Source organism: Salminus brasiliensis, chromosome 1, assembly GCF_030463535.1.
Source record: "Salminus brasiliensis chromosome 1, fSalBra1.hap2, whole genome shotgun sequence".
In the NCBI taxonomy this organism is placed as follows: domain Eukaryota; kingdom Metazoa; phylum Chordata; class Actinopteri; order Characiformes; family Bryconidae; genus Salminus; species Salminus brasiliensis.
The window spans coordinates 27,028,226-27,046,668 of record NC_132878.1 but is presented as its reverse complement, the minus strand read 5'-3'; the positions used below and the strand labels follow the sequence as shown (position 1 = coordinate 27,046,668).

At 39.9% G+C, this 18,443-nt stretch overlaps 1 protein-coding gene across 1 annotated transcript in view; it reads left to right on the top strand.

Annotated features, from left to right (window-relative positions):
- Positions 1–18,443, top strand: part of tenm1 (teneurin transmembrane protein 1) — a 178,203-nt gene that overhangs the window by 45,530 nt on the left and 114,230 nt on the right. The window contains exon 2 of the mRNA XM_072676606.1: positions 13,420–13,746. Within this exon, the coding sequence (XP_072532707.1) occupies positions 13,533–13,746 (214 nt within the window). The 5' untranslated portion in view covers positions 13,420–13,532. The remainder of the gene's footprint in view (positions 1–13,419; positions 13,747–18,443) is intronic.

Genomic DNA, 18,443 nt, shown 5'->3' with positions numbered 1-18,443 from the left:
TTTTCTCTTTCTTTTGTACTCAAAACCATGCGGTCTAGCATTTACACACACACACACATATATATACACACACACACATTTAAAATTAATGGAAATTAAGTACATATGGATCTTTACAAATAAATCAACAAAAGTGGTTGAGGTCTCGTTCTCTCTCTCGCTGTTACTCTCTATTCCTCTATTATCAATTTGTCTTTTCTGACTCTCCATCTGCCTTTGTTATTCTCTTTCTCTCACACTCTCTCAACAGCCCATCTGTGTCCATTTATCTTTGTTTTTTTCTGTTATTCTCTCTCTCTCTCTCTCTCTCTCTCTCTCTCTCTTCCTCTCCCTCTCTCTCTTTCATATGTCAGTCATGCTGTTTATATCATCAGTGTTAAACAGATGCGGTGAATTTAAGCAAGTGCTAATATTGCAGTAGTCGTAGCTTGACTACGAGAGAAGTTTTCCCACATTTTCTCAAACAACTTTGTAAAACCAATATACAGTATTAAATACCTCATTTCTAAAACCATACAGCAGTGTACAGTATTTAATGTCCAAGTGACAATTATGTACAGTATATTGGTATATACTATCAGTTCTGTACCACAAGCATAGTGTTTAATATGCTGGTATTAATTCCAGTCCTTAATATAGTGTTTATAGTGACCCTAGTAATAATTCAATATCCCCACATAGTGTTTAATACCCTAGTATTAATCCCCTACCCCAACATAGTGTTGAAAACCCTAGCAGTAATGCCCTATGCCAACATAGTGTTTATTCCCCTAGTATTAATGCCCTACCCCAACATAGTGTTTATTCCCCTAGTATTGACCCCTCTACCCCAACATAGTGTTTAATACCCTAGTAGTAATCCCACACCCCAAATATTGTTTAGTACCCTAGAAGTAATCCCTTACCCCAACATAGTGTATAATACCGTAGTATTAATCCCACACCCCAACATAGTGTTTAATACCCTAGTATTAATCCCACACTCCAACATAGTGTTTAATATCCTAGTAGTAATCCCCTAGCCCAAGATAGTGTTGAATATCTTAGTATCGAGGCCCTACCCCAACATAGTGTTTAATATCCTAGTAGTAATCCCCTAGCCCAAGATAGTGTTGAATATCTTAGTATCGAGGCCCTACCCCAACATAGTGTTTAATGCCTTATTATTAATCCCCTACCCCAACATAGTGTTTAATACCATAGTGTTTAATAGCCTTGTAATAATTCCATAATCCAACATAGTGTTTAATACCCAAGTAGTAATCCCATACCCCAACATTGCCATACAGTGCATTTCTACACTACAAAATACAGTAAGTGCATCTGTGTGTTAGACTTCCAGGCTGTAAGTATTGATTGTCTTTGGCCTGGTTGGGCTGCTGCCCACCTTCTTTAACAACTGTAAAATGAAGTGTAAAGTTAAACCATAAATTTTTTTGTGTTTTAGTAGTGGTGGTGGAGTGGAACGTCTGACTTTATATTTATGTAAGTAAGTGTGTGTGTGTGTGTGTGTGTGTGTGTGTGTGTGTGTGTGTGTGTGTGTGTGTGTGTGTGCCTGTTTCGGGTCATAACACACACATGCTCACACACAGAGGTTCAGTTTGAGTCTTAAGAGAGATGACAGGTTTTGAAGGGCAGGCTTTTAGCTCCCGTATCACACTCTAAATACGCCGTGGAGTGTGTGTATATGTGTGTGTGTTTGTGTGTGTGTGTGTGTGTGTGTGTGTGTGTGTGTGTGTGTGTGTATGGGTGTGTGAGTCGTGAGCCAGAATTAGCAACTCTTCAGAGAAACCCTCTAGTATAAACAGCACACCCAGAGCTTTCAGTCCACCACAGTTATGTAGACAGAGAGAGAGGGGGGGCGGGTGGGAAAGAGAGAGAGAGATTGTTTTAAAAAAAAAAAGAGAGGGAGTTAAATATGAGTAAAGAAAGCGTGCGAGAGAGAGAGAGTGCACAAGAGAGAGAAAATCTTCCTATTGGCGCTCATTAAACGTGTGTTAAATATGACAATCTAAAGCTCGTTAGTGAGTGTCATCTTTGCGTTGTCGTGGCAATAGGCTGCTAATTGTCTGGCGAGAAGAGTGCATGACTAATTGAGGAGGTAGGCGGGGCTGAGCGTTGAAGCCCATCCGTCTCTGGCAGTGTGCCCACTGATTGGCCGATGAGCCTTGGGCAATTAGACATGAGGATGACAGAACAGACTGAGGGGAGTGTCGTTCACACTTGGTAATAGAAAAGAAGCAAAATCACACACTAACTTACACACACACACACACACACACATATAGCTTATTTATTGCTCACAGTTCTGTTCCTCACGGTGCCATTATCCATACTTGGATTCAGGTTCAGATTCAGCAGCTTCTTCCTGTGTTATTCAAGAGCGACGCAGAGCCGTGAAATGTCTACGCTATAAAGTTCATCTATATGTACATGTGTTTATTAATGTGTTTCCTGAAACTTCCAGCACAGATCTGCTGCCCTGAGGTCAGCAGGGGGTCTGGGTGGCCTATATTGTGCCTATCTGATCATGTGGATCCATAAGTTAGTCAGCTCTGTTAGTAGATTTAGTGAGAGCATGAGATTCAGATCAGCAGATTCAAGGAAAGCAGGCAGGAGAGCATGAGACAGTAAAGTATTTTGACGCAGGCACACATGAATGAGTGGTGTTTAAGGTGAATCTAGAGATTGGGTCTGGAGTGGAGTTTAAAACAAACTATTTTCTCCTTAGTTTTTCTTCTGTTGTATTCAAGTTGTGTGGGACTAAATTTGGCCCAACTGACATCAGATCAGGTTGTCTAACCTGCTTCTCCTAACACACAGTGCGGCCCATGCACTCCTGTGATGTCTTTCCCTCGTTATTCGCTTGTTAACAGCATTAGAGATTTTTAACCAAGTCACATGTGGTAATGTATGACACTCTAAACAAACATGATGCAGCACCAATGAGGCTGGAGTTATTCTTACTGGAATTCTTACTGGAATTTTCTTTTCCACCTTAAATGCAGTAGAACTTATAGGGTTGTTTACGCTGCCATTTTAAGGCCACTGCCGATCATTCTGCGATCTGACACCTGACCCTCGCCGTTCTGAGCAGGCTGCAGCTTGCAATGCCTAGAGCATTTACCTGCAATTAAACTGCAATAATATATATATATATATATATATATATATATATATGTGTGTGTGTGTGTGTGTGTGTGTGTGTAATAGAACACAATAGAATATACTGATATATGGTTGTTTAATGCTTAATCTGCGGCATATCTTTAGATATTTAGAAAACAGTCAGGCGCTTTATATTCGGTTAATAGATAGTAATTGGGTGTAAAACGTGCAGAAAAAAACATTTTTATAGACATATTTAGGTTTTATTCTTTTAGAGTCACTTATTTTACAGCTGGATTGGCTGTATAATTTAAAAGCACTAAAATTGACAGGCATGTTTAGTATGTTTAGACACATGCTGATCCCTTTATAAAGCTTTTGTGGATTCATAAACCAAACCCCTAATTCATTTCTACACACCCCTTCTTTACCATTTTTTATTAATTAAAGGGCCTATTTATCTTACTGTGCCTTTAAGACTCATATATATATATATATATATATATATATATATATACATATATCTGTTCTAATTGGCTGCTCTGCACTGAGCCTCGTTTAAAAAGCACTCAGAGCTGATACACTTTGTATAAATTCAGTGTAAGTGGGCGGGGCTAAGCCCCTGCAGGCTGAATGGGAGGATGTATGTAAATGTGTTGTTCACAATTACAATGATTTCAAGCGGGCTGCTTTTCAGTTTAACCAATGTTGTAGAGCTGAGGCAGACATGGAGCAATAGTGCTTGGATTTAACTTTTGTAGAAACACACACACACACACACACAGAAGCACACATGCAACCATATGCACAAAATGCTGATGCAGTCTTTCTCTGTTTCCCACAAACACACATAGACATACACACCCACACAAACACACACATACAAAACGGGGAAACATGGTACAGTGTACTCTCTGCTGAGTGCTGAGTAAGGCATTTTAATGAAATAATTATGATTACAGTGACACACACACACACACGCACACTACACTGTGGTCTCGTTACTTGTTGAGACGGTAAAATGACTCTGTAAGCTAAAACACTAAAATAACCCACAGGTTTAAATGTTTAAAAAGAGACAGGAGCTCTTGTAGCATGCAGGATTTAGCATTTAGCATTGTGCTGCAGCAGGAAAAAAGGACATAACTGAAATTTACCCTGCAGATTACTAAATTTAACATCCCTGTCTACTTAGTCTCGAGGTGATTTCACATGCTAGAATCCCGTTATTTTGCAGTGCACTCTTAGCTTTAACAAGGATTATATTTGAGATACTTGGAGCCTACTTCCACATCCAGCTCAACATTTATAGATGTTTATTCTGTCAGTGTCAAACTCTATAAATATATGAATATGTCACAGATCACTCATGTTTTAGCATTTGTCTGATTGTATATAAAACCAATAATAAGCATTTACTGATACACAAAAAAACAGCGCATCCAGCAAGAACAAAAGCCTAGTCCATCATTTATACAGCAGGTACAAGCATTGAAAGCTCTGATGGCTTCTACACACTGATCTGTTTTACTGTGGGCAGTGTGAAACTTCACACACTGTAATGTCTCTGCGTGTGGATGTACATCAATACAAAAAGATTTGTATGATATAAATATATGCATGAACATTTTCACATGACTAAATCAAGTGTGTTAGAAATTGAAACAAAGGGTGATAATTGGCGCTATTTAGAACCATACATTCTTTAAAGATTCCTTTTATACTTATACTTTATACTTACTTACTTGTACTTACTTTACCAGAGGTGCCAAAACATTTGCATAAGACTGTAGAACCCTTGAAGAACCCCCTTTTTTTAACCCCTTAACACTCCAAGGCTGATTACACACTAAGGTGTATTATTCAGTAACTCCAGGGTAACTTTGGTGATAACACTACCAGCCTGCGGCGGGCCATAGGCTGTTTAAGGGAATGTACAGAGCTGTGATCTTTTAGGGGACCTTGAAGATGCAGAACTAGAAACGAAGCAGCTGCATGTGCAGATGAATACAATGATTTTTAAAAGTTTTTTTGGTTCAGTGGTATTTTATTGTTGTTTTTATTCCTGTTTTGCTTTTTATTGTTATGATCCGATGTAGAGGAGGATGGGTTCCCCTTTTGAATCTTAATTCCTCTCAAGGTTTCTTCTTCTCGACCCCGAGGGAGTTTTTCCTTGCCACTGTTGCCACTAGCTTGCTCTAAAGAGGCTCGGATCCGGATCTCTGTAAAGCTGCTTTGTGACAATATTCATTGTAAAAAGCACTATATAAATACATTTTGATTGATTGGCTGATTGATTTGTTAAGAGTGACCCGACTATGCGTATTTATGAATTGTGAATGAATGAATAACCAAAACCTGATAATGGCATCAAAGACACACACATACATACACACACACACTTCACAGAGAACAGAAAGGTTATGTCAGTAATTATTCAGTATTCACCAGGAATAGCTCCATGCACACACAGACACACATGCACGCTCCCCTCTACATTTATAACTGAATATATCAATTAGTAAGCCCACCAGGACTGTCATTAGACTGTGCATAGAGTGTGTCCTGTGCACGGGTTACGTGGCATATACAGTGTATAAAAGTGATCTACAGCTTACAATCCGGCTTCAGTACCTGAACCTTACCGATGCTAACATTAGCTGGATGCAATAAAATCCTCAGCCACACATTAACTTAAAGCCATAGTAACACTTTTCCTAAATTAGAATTAGAATTCTAAATTAGAATTAATTATTTAAATGTGATGTAGGCTTTGTTTAAAAAAATGCCATTCACTCTTGCAGTCCATTCATTCACATACACAAAATAAGCTGTTCTGAATTCAGTTGTGTTTATGATGTTACAAAAAAAACAACACAATTCCACCTATTCAGCAGTTTAGCTCCGCCCATTCACACTGACGTTATAAGCAGCGCTTCAGCTCAGGCTACTTTTTCAATAGGGCTCAATACAAGGTAGCCAGTCAGAGCTCATTTACGTATGTAATCATTTTTAGGGTTTGTTTATACTTGTAGGTGGGGTCCCCTGGTCCGGCCCAAGCAAAAAAATGTGATTTTCATTCAGGCTTGTTTTGTGTTCATACCAACTTTTTTTTGCAGTCGAACCAAAATTAGGTAAACAAGGTGACGTACGTATGACAGAAGGCTGCAAGTAGAGTTCTGCACAAGACGGATGTGCCCAGAGTTTCTAGCGAGTGGAGATTTCATTTGCATTTACATTTACATTTAAGGCATTTAGCAGATGCTCTTATCCAGAGCGACTTACAAAAGTGCTTTGCTATTTACCAAAGAATAACCTCAGCTAGTCTGAATAGACTAAAAATTCCTCTAAACTAGATACCTCTAAACTAAGACACTATTAAACAAAAGTCAATAAGGTGACCACTCTACTATTCGCCCAGATATTCTCAGAAGAGGTGGGACTTCATTCTGGGTTTGAAGACAGCGAGCGACTCTGCCGTTCGGACACCCAGGGGAAGTTCGTTCCACCACTTCAGTGCCAGGACACTGAATGGATTTTGAGGGATGCCGGGTCGAGCCGAGCCGTACTTGAAGCTCGAAGGACTCTTGGTGTGGATCGGTTTTCAAGTCATTTCAATCTGATGCGGGCAGCTACAGAAATTTGCAGCACCACAGACCCTTAAGCTTGGCTTAATAAATGATAATATCATCTTGATATCAGTTATAATGTATATGTGTTCATTTGTTAATTGCCACGAAACAACAGATGTCAAAGCTGCAAAATGATGTTACTCTGGCTGCATCTTTGCAGAGGCAGATACTCTAATAATGCATATAATAGTGCTAATGGTGACTAGCTTTGAAACACTATGTGTACACTGTGTAGTGTGGAAATGTGTGGTTTGGGACACAGCTCCGCTAACCTAAAGCATTTTAGCGTTTTAATTGAACCACAGATAAACACACACTTAAAGGTACGGTAACAAGGTTGGAAAATGGTTGTGTAAGGGCAGAAAAATGAAGCACTAAATAGTGGTGTGTGTTTGTGTGTATTGCACTGTATGTAATGAAGGGGTTGTGTTGTAACTGTGTTTGGCAACAGTCTTATTTGTATAGTTAGACTGCTGGGAAGAATATCAGATCAAATTCTCTCTGGGGAGGGGATTAAATTCACCACACACACACACACACACACACACCCACACACACACACACACACACACACACAAAACAGTCACATACCTTCAAGTCAAATGCAGGTCAACCAGGAATATGCCTTGTCTTCCTGTCTAACAGCATAGACACACACACACATACACAAACACACACTCAGGTTCAGGCTAAGAGTGGTCACCTTACTTACTTGTGTTTAGTAATGTCTAAACTTAGAGGTATCTAAGTTATTTTTAGTCTATTCAAACTAGCTGAGTTTTTTTCTTGGGTAAATAGCAAAGCACTTTTGTAAGTCGCTCTGGATAAGAACGTCTGCTAAATGCCTTAAATGTAAATGAGTTGAGCACAGGGAGATGTGTTTGATAATTATTGCTGTGAAATTATATGGAGAACTGTAGGGTGGTAATGAGGTGTGTGAATGTGTCGCGTGAATTTCATGCTCGGCAAAGAGCTAATGAAAGTTTCCAAAAAGTGTTTCATTTTTCTGCAAATTTATATTTCTAAGATTCGCTTATCAAATAAAAGACCTCTGCCCTACAGAAGGAAAAGCACACAAATGCATTTACTTGAAAATACAGTTCAATCTAAAAATGTGAATTTAACAGAAAAGCTGAACACTTGTAACTTAGAAGTCTGAACTTTTAGTTGTACTTCAAGATGGAATTTCACATTCAGAAGCCAACCGACAGTCCACAGAATTCAAATTTAGATTGTTTTAGGTCATAATTCAGTTTCAGATTTTTAGAGTCTGACTGTTCCTTTATGAACCACAGAATTTAATTTCAGTTCACAGTTCAGTATCTGATTAAGATTGTTTCTTTACACCCCACAGAATTTAGTTTCATCTTACACTTCAGTGTTAGACAGTTAGATACACATTCAGTGAAATAACACTGGTGTTTAATGGCTAATCCCGACTCTGTACTGCAGGCTGTGAGCGGAGCATCAGGGCAACTGCAGTGGAGTGGATCAGCCGGGTCTGTTCATTCTGAATGAGTATGATAAGAGTGTATTGTACACTCTCTGTTTCCAGCGCTGTGGCTCTGCTGTAGATAAGAAACAGAGCAGGATTCTGAACCTGAGCAGAGTGTGTGTGTGTGTGTGTGTGTGTGTGTGTGTGTGTGTGTGTGTGTGCGTTTCAAAAGCGTGAAGTCTCTGTGGTTCAGACAGCTGAATGCAGAGAGTGAAAGGGAGCTCAGCTACTGAAGAGGAGAGAGGTGAAGCCAAGGGCAGTGTTGATGTGTGTGTATTGTTTTAGGAGGCACTGTAGACAAAAGACATTTCTAGAATTCCTGTATTTGTGGACACAAGTTTATGGACACCCTTCTTATTAGTAAATTTACTTTCTTTAATGGGTACTTTTCTGGAGTGATGGAGCTCAATCTAGTATCTTAGGGATGAGTTGGAGTAAGAGAGCTGATCTTCCAACATCAGTACCTGGTAGAATTAAATGACCCCACCTCCCTATGTAACACCGAACCCATCCCAAAAGTGCTTTAGGGTGTAACAAGCCTCTTTCTAATGGATTAAAATGACCCAGTAATATCCAAAAGCTAATGACCAATATGGTTTCATATGGTTCAGGTCTTCCCAGCATTTTAATGCTGTCATAGGTTTCAGAGAGTTCACTGACAAAAACACTCACAGTTGTGTGCAAAGGTTCAAATAAGCTCATTACATCATTGTTCAAATAATGTAATTTTAAATCTGGGGAGGACGTGCCATCGACAGACCCCTGAACGAGCAAGGCCAATTGTGCTCTTTCTGGCTCTGGTTAAACTCAGTAAATGAATGTGACTCATGCAGTTATCGATTCAGCAGAGCGTTGGGGACTTGCATGTACTATGCACCTCAGTACTTGGCCACCCTGCTCTGTAACCCTGCTGCTGTTCCTAAACGCTTCCACTTCTCAATAATACCACTCATAGCTGATTGTGGAATATTTAGAAGGGACGATAACAAAATCCTATAACAGTACCACACTAGAATTCAGTGAGCTCTTTAGAACCACCCATTCTTTCACAAATGTTTATAAAGGGACGACTGCATGGCTAGGTGGCAATAGGACTGAATGAAACACTTAAATGCATTTATTAAGATGTGTGTCCCAATACTTTTGTCCACATCTTCACTGTAGAACATGCCGTTCTTTACAATGTGAGAAAAGACAGTGTTGGCTGGTTTTATGAATCAATGCACAGTGCAGTTATATATTGCACTGTATGTTGTTAATGTTTTGGAAGAGGATGCTTAATTCAGCTAATAACCCTTTTATTAATTGAACACAGCAGAGAAAAGCTGTATTTTAGATGTGTTGGCAGATTGCGATATTGATTATGAGGCCTTGTTGCGGGGTGAGTAATTTAGGCTTTCCTATTTTATACCTCTCCATCGTTCTTATCTCTCCGTCCGTTTCTCTATCTCAGCATCTTCCTATCGCTTCATCTGTTCCCCTCTATCTCTCCGTTTATCAGTACGTCTCGTCTTTCCTTTGTCCTCTGAGAGCGAGTGTGTGTCCTATGTTTGCGACTATGTCAATAATGCGCAGGATTCATGCGGGGAGTTTTCGATTTAGTGAGTTAGTTAATTTAAAGCTTTTACAGTGAGCTATTTCCACTGCGCTGACAGCAGGGAGGAATACAGCAGCAGTTTTACACACATACACACACACACATGCACTTGCACTCACAGACTGTAGGAGGTGTGTGTGCTGTCTAGGATCATCACCAGAATCATTTGAAGTGGTAGGATTTTGGTTTTAACCCTTGAGAGTGTTTAAGTACTCGTATTATACACACCACATTACTCTAATGGCCACCAAGTGCATTTCAGCTTCCCCTCACAAACAACCAGAGCCTAACCCACTACCCAGCCGATACCATCCTAACACCCGATTCCTACTCAGTTTCCCCACAAGTGCCCACCTAGTTCCTTCAGCTACCCACCCAGTGTCAGGGCTTCCCCAATGTCCAACCAGTTCCAGTTCCCCCTCTCTACCCACCCCTATGCTATGGTCCTATGCTCACCCAGTGCCTCCTAATTCCCACACAGCGCCCCTCACACCCAGTGCTCCCCATGCCCACCCTTTAAGTCTCACGCTCCTATGCAGTGCCTCCCAGCATCCACCCAGTGTCCATGCATGCATTACCTGCACAACCTAGTGGGTTAGGGTAACCCCGTTGCCCACCCAGTGCCTCCACATCCACCTCAAGCTCATCTACTGCTCCCCTTTGTTCAGTGTTCCTCCCATACATATTCTAAACTCATCCAATCCCAGCCCACCCAGTGCCCCTCAGCGTTTACCTAGTGTTCTCTTACGCCCACCCAGTGCACATCTGTTAGAGAGAGCTGCAGTGCTGTCTCCAGAGTAGGGCTGTGCTGGAGATGGGGACTCGGAGAGGAAATGGGAGGAAATTAAAATAGGACAGTAATCTTACCTGACAGTCAGTCTGACATAGATTCACAGCTTACATCATTTTCCCTTAAAACGTCCCGTCTGTCTATCACTGTGCTACAGACTGATTCCTGTTCACCCCGCTAGCTTCCCCATGGCGCACACACCTCTAACACCTCTTCTTACATTTTCTGTTAATTGTTTCTTAGTTTAAACATCATTGAACCATGAGATGTTCTGAGGGAATTCTGTCAAAAGTGCAGATTGTAATTTAAAGCAGAAGAGCAGATGTTTGGCTTTGAATTTTATAAAACAAAAGAATACCTTTTATTTTTTACAACTATGCAACTGTGCACAAACTCATTACGTAACTGGCTTTGCAATTACCTGTGCAAACTGTACCTTAACCCATTACATAACTGGCTATGCAGTTATCTATGCAAACTCTACATAGACTCATTACGTAATTGGCTATGTAATTACCTGTGTAAACTGTACGTAAACTAATTGCGTAATTGGCTACGTAATTACTTGTGCAAATTACGTAAACTCATTGTGTAATTGGCTACGTAATTGCCTGTGTAAACTGTACGTAAACTTATTGTGTAATTGGCTACGTAATTACCTGTGCAAACTGTACGTAAACTCATTGTGTAATTGGCTACGTAATTGCCTGTGTAAACTGTATGTAAACTCAATACTTAATTGGCTATGTAATTACCTGTGCAAATGCTTGTAAATTTGTTGCATAATTGGCTATGTAATTACCTGTGCAAACTGTATGTAAACTTATTACGTAACTGACTGTGCAGTTACCTGTGAAAACTGTATGTAATCTTAATACTTAATTGGCTATGTAATTACCTGTGCAAATGCTCGTAAATTTGTTGCATAATTGGCTATGTAATTACCTGTATAAACCGTATGTAAACTCAATACGTAATTGGCTATGTAATTACCTGAGTTATAACTAAATCCCCTAACACTCCAATACTTATTACACACTAAGGTGTATTAGTAACTACAGGGACTTCTGGCTATGTAATTACCTGTGCAAAATTTCATTCAGTAAGCACATGTTCTTTCCTGGAGATTATTGCACTAAGTGATATGCCAAATAACAGGTTGTATCCAGTTTGTAATCTAGCATGTGGTCATAGCGGTTGGTGTAGAGTAGTGGGTGACAACACTGCTTCCCTTTGGCAGACCAGGCTTCAATTCCCTGGCTGGGTAAGCACACCATACTTCAATCTAATTCCTTGGTCCATAGGGAATAAACGTAAAACCAACTTTTATTGGGACACCTGCTCATTTGTTGTTTCTTCTGAAATCTAGGGTACTAAAAAGAGTTGATCTTGTTTTTGTTGGAATAACTGTAGCTACTGTCCAGATCGTGTACGCACAGTGTAAGACACTATCGTTAGGCAGTTTCGCTGATTTCCTCAGTCAGAGTCCGGGATGTTCTGTCATGTTTCAGTGAAAATGAAAATGTGGCAGTCCCTCAGACTAGTCATCAAAGTCAGCTAGGTTCACCAGTCAACAGAGTTTGTTAGCGAAGAAGCAGCTGCTCTCCTTAGGATAGCTTTTAGTCTTGCATGGGTACCATCCCACTTGCTGCGTTCCTGTTCCCTCTCTCTTCATCTGCGGGGCTGCCTACCTCGGTGAGTTGCAGCAGACAACACCGCTGTCTCAGGGCCTAGTCCTCACAGCGAGTCGAGTGCAGCTGCTACTGAAGTGTTAATGACTGTAATATTTACAGTCCAGCAGTGCCTGACAGATGTGAAAACCAGCATGTGTTACTCTCATATGAGACAAATGACTTGAGAAATGTGGCATTGTTTAGGACCGCGCATACGGGTTAGAAAGCAGTGCTAACACAGGTGTATGTAGTTCTGTTTTTACTAATTCCGCACAATAGAAATATTTAGTTTAGTTTAGTTGTCAGTGTGGTTTTTACTAAAAGTGAAGAACCATCTCAGTTAATCTACAAATATAGGATTACGTTAGCATCTAAAATGGCTTATTATGAATATTATATATATTATATATTATAATAGCATAGGGTTCATATGTGTAATATTAACGAATCTGTCCTCGAAAAAGCATGCATGTCGCCTCTGTCAGCAACAGCAAAAAACATCAGCTGTTCCTCTCCTCCGTGGTTGTATTGCCGAGCTGCCGGTGCTGCCTGTTGACAACAGCACTAAGCGCATTCTTACAGACCGAACAGACAGATCTGAAACAGACAAAAAAAATCCCCACAAGAAACCCAACCTAGACTCAACCTGGACAAACTGATTACATATCCAATCCACGACCAAGCATCAAGAAATCCTAGGAGAAAACATCATGCCTTCAGTGATGGAGCTGAAGGTTGGGCATCACTGGACGTTTTAACAGGACAATGATCCCCAGCATATCTGAAAGTTCACCAAAGTTTGGTTATAGAAGAAGTCCTGGAAGATTGTGGAGTGGTCACACACAGTCACCTGACTCGAACCCCATAGAAAGCGGTAGCAGCAAAACCCATAAATCTTAGTGAACTGGAGACTGTGACCCATGAGAAATGGGCTAAAATTCCTCATGAATGCTGCCAGAAACTGGTGTCTGGCTATGCATCACATTGCAGAAGGTCATAACAGTAAAAGGGTGCTCTACTCAGTACTGAAGATGCTGTTTGTATGAGTATACAAACTTACAACTAAAGATTAAAAAATGTTTTTTTTTTCTCTCTCCTCACCCCTCCCCCTTTTCTCTTTACAGTGTGTGTGGTGTGATTTGAAGTGTGAGAGTGTTTTGACTGTTAGTGGCAGTCAAAGTCTTTGTGTGTGTATGTGTGTGTATGTGTGAGTGTGTGTGTGTGTAGGTGCGTAGCGATGGATGATAATGTGTATCAGTCCCTGTCTCGCCCACGGCCTGGAATGGAGCTCAGTTACTCCAGCTCGTCTGAGGAAGATGAGGGAGCTGACCTTCGTCACAAGCATTACCGTGACACGCACTCGCACACACACTCTGACTACGAGCCCGACCGCAGGTTCACCTACAACAGCCACAAAGTGTGCAGAAAACCCAACGACAAAAGCCAGCAAGGTAAGTGTGTGTACAGTATATGCGTGTGTTTGTGTGTGTGTGTGTGGCACGGACGTTCAAATGAATGTAGCAATATGGAGATACAAGCTTCTTAATATTTCTTCACTTATTGGTCAGAAAGGTAGCACACGGGTGTCTGTGGGGGGTTTCTCATCATACCTAAATGTAGGTATTGTGATATAAACTGAGGTGTGAGTTACAGTCTCTCATTAGGGGTAAATATAAATAACACTCTAAATGTAGGTATTGTGATATAAACTGAGGTGTGTGTTACAGTCTCTCATTAGGGTTGAATATTAATAACACTCTAAATGTAGATATTGTGATATAAACTGCGGTGTGTGTTACAGTCTCTCATTAGGGTTGAATATTAATAACACTCTAAATGTAGGTATTGTGATATAAACTGAGGTGTGTTACAGTCTCTCATTAGGGTTGAATATTAATAACACTCTAAATGTAGGTATTGTGATATAAACTGAGGTGTGTGTTACAGTCTCTCATTAGGGTTAATATTAATAACACTCTAAATGTAGGTATTGTGATATAAACTGAGGTGTGTGTTACAGTCTCTCATTAGGGTTAATATTAATAACACTCTGAATGTAGGTATTGTGATATAAACTGAGGTGTGTGTTACAGTCTCTCATTAGGGTTGAATATTAATAACGCTCTAAATGAAGGTATTGTGATATAAACTGAGGTGTGTGTTACGGTCTCTCATTAGGGTTGAATATTAATAACACTCTAAATGTAGGTATTGTGATATAAACTGAGGTGTGTGTTACGGTCTGTCATTAGGGTTGAATATTAATAACACTCTAAATGTAGGTATTTTGATATAAACTGAAGTGTGTGTTACAGTCTTTTATTCAAGTTGAATCTGTCATTTTATTTTGCTTCAATGACCTAAAAACTGTAGGAAGAGGCGTTTGAAGGCATATATGCCATGAGGGACCCGGAAGAGTTAACAAGGTGTTTTTTGCCCACAGATCCACGGGTCACTGCATGATTTTTGTTTATCGCAGCAGTCTCTAAAACTCTAGAAACTGTAGTGTGTGAAAATCCCATGAGTGATGAGACTTTGGAAACACCTCGCCTGGCATCAACACTAACACTGCAGTCAGAATGGTCTGTTTTGTTGATTGTAATATTTAATCCAATAATAACATGTAATCCTCCTGCATACAATCATTGTTAAAAGTCATGTTAATCTGCATTAAAGAGTAATTTAACTGATTTTCAACGATGTTTCAAAAATAATTTATAGAGTGGGGTTTGGCTGAGCTGAGACAGAGCTGTCGCATGTTTAATTGTTTGTTTGCTTTATTTAGAAATATAATAATTTCATACACATGACTGCTTTATCACCACTAAACCTTTACAGAAACCTTTACACACAGCTGCTTTATCACTACTAAACCTTTACAAACAGCTGCTTTATCATCACTAATCCTTTACAGAAACATTACACACAGCTGCTGTATCACCACTAAACCTTTACAGAAACATTTACACACAGCTACTTTATCACCACTAAACCTTTATACACAGCTGCTTTATCACCACTAAACCTTTACAGAAACATTACACACTGCTGCTGTATCACCACTAAACCTTTACAGAAACATTACACACTGCTGCTGTATCACCACTAAACCTTTACAGAAACATTACACACTGCTGCTGAATCACCACTAAACCTTTACACAGAGCTGCTTTATCATCACTAAACCTTTACAGAAACATTACACAGAGCTGCTTTATCACCACTTAACCTTTACACACAGCTCCTGTATCACCACTTAACCTTTACAGAAACATTACACATAGCTGCTTTATCACCACTTAAACCTTTACACACAGCTGCTTTATCACCACTAAACCTTTACACACAGCTCCTGTATCACCACTTAAACCTTTACACACAGCTGCTGTATCACCACTAAACCTTTACACACAGCTGCTTTATCACCACTAAACCTTTACACATAGCTGCTTTATCATCACTAAACCTTTACACACAGCTCCTGTATCACCACTTAAACCTTTACAGAAACATTACACAGAGCTACTTTATCACCACTTAACCTTTACACACAGCTCCTGTATCACCACTTAACCTTTACAGAAACATTACACAGAGCTGCTTTATCACCACTTAACCTTTACACACAGCTCCTGTATCACCACTTAACCTTTACAGAAACATTACACATAGCTGCTTTATCACCACTAAACCTTTACACACAGCTCCTGTATCACCACTTAAACCTTTACACACAGCTGCTTTATTACCACTAAACCTTTACAGAAACATTACACACAGCTGCTGAATCACCACTAAACCTTTACACAGAGCTGCTTTATCATCACTAAACCTTTACAGAAACATTACACATAGCTGCTTTATCACCACTTAAACCTTTACACACAGCTGCTGTATCACCACTAAACCTTTACACACAGCTGCTTTATCACCACTAAACCTTTACACACAGCTGCTGTATCACCACTAAACCTTTACAAACAGCTCCTGTATCACCACTAAACCTTTACATACAGCTGCTGTATCACCACTAAACCTTTACACACAGCTCCTGTATCACCACTTAAACCTTTACACACAGCTGCTGTATCACCACTAAACCTTTACACACAACTGCTGTATCACCACTAAACCTTTACACACAGCTGCTTTATCACCACTAAACCTTTACACACAGCTGCTTTATCACCACTAAACCTTTACAGAAACATTACACACAGCTGCTATATCACCACTTAAACTTTTACACACAGCTGCTGTATCACCACTAAACCTTTACACACAGCTCCTTTATCACCACTAAACCCTTACACACTGCTGCTGTATCACCACTAAACCTTTACAGAAACATTACACACAGCTGCTGAATCACCACTAAACCTTTACACAGAGCTGCTTTATCATCATTAAACCTTTACAGAAACATTACACAGAGCTGCTTTATCACCACTTAACCTTTACACACAGCTCCTGTATCACCACTTAACCTTTACAGAAACATTACACATAGCTGCTTTATCACCACTTAAACCTTTACACACAGCTCCTGTATCACCACTTAAACCTTTACACACAGCTGCTTTATCACCACTAAACCTTTACACACTGCTGCTGTATCACCACTAAACCTTTACAGAAACATTACACACAGCTGCTGAATCACCACTAAACCTTTACACAGAGCTGCTTTATCATCATTAAACCTTTACAGAAACAATACACAGAGCTGCTTTATCACCACTTAACCTTTACACACAGCTCCTGTATCACCACTTAACCTTTACAGAAACATTACACATAGCTGCTTTATCACCACTTAAACTTTTACACACAGCTGCTTTATCACCACTACACCTTTACACACAGCTCCTGTATCACCACTTAAACCTTTACACACAGCTGCTGTATCACCACTAAACCTTTACACACAGCTGCTTTATCACCACTAAACCTTTACACACAGCTGCTTTATCACCACTAAACCTTTACACGCAGCTCCTGTATCACCACTTAAACCTTTACACACAGCTGCTGTATCACCACTAAACCTTTACACACAGCTGCTTTATCACCACTAAACCTTTACAGAAACATTACACACAGCTGCTGAATCACCACTAAACCTTTACACACAGCTGCTTTATCATCACTAAACCTTTACAGAAACATTACACAGAGCTGCTTTATCACCACTTAACCTTTACACACAGCTGCTTTATCACCACTAAACCTTTACATAAACATTACACACAGCTGCTATATCACCACTTAAACCTTTACACACAGCTGCTGTATCACCACTAAACATTTACATACAGCCGCTTTATCACCACTAAACCCTTACACACAGCTGCTTTATCACCACTAACCTTTACAGAAACATTACACACAGCTGCTATATCACCACTTAAACCTTTACACACAGCTGCTGTATCGCCACTAAACCTTTACAGAAACATTACACACAGCTGCTGTATCACCACTTAAACCTTTACACACAGCTGCTTTATCATCACTAAACCCTTACACACAGCTGCTTTATCACCACTTAAACCTTTACACACAGCTGCTTTATCATCACTAAACCTTTACACACAGCTGATTTATCACCATTTAAACATTTACACACAGCTGCTTTATCATCATTAAACCCTTACTTACAGCCACCTTACCTTGTTTCAGTAAGAAAGTTTAAATATATACAATGTAATTAAATATGCACACATATACTTGGTTGTCAGTTTTCACTAATGATGAGTTAGTCAAAGGCTTTAAAATCTGCTCAGGTTCTGTGTGTGTGTGTGTGTGTGTGTGTCTGTGTGGGTGGATGTAAGATGTTACTCCCTCTTTCATCTGATGCTTTTCACATTAAAAATGCATTAGCTCTGTTTAAGCCTGTAAGGAAAAATATTTTAAGTAAAAGCCTCCTTGATTCGAACACCACACACACACACACACACACACACACACACACACACACACAGACAGACGTCCAACACAGACTTACACAGTAATTGCTCAGAAATAAAAGTTGGTGGGAAACAGCCAAGACGAGCAGATTTGCTTAAGCTGCTGTGTGCGTGTGTTTTGTGAGGCTAATGGCTAAGGCTGTGAAGCTGTGGCTCTTCAGTGCGAGTGTGTATGTGTT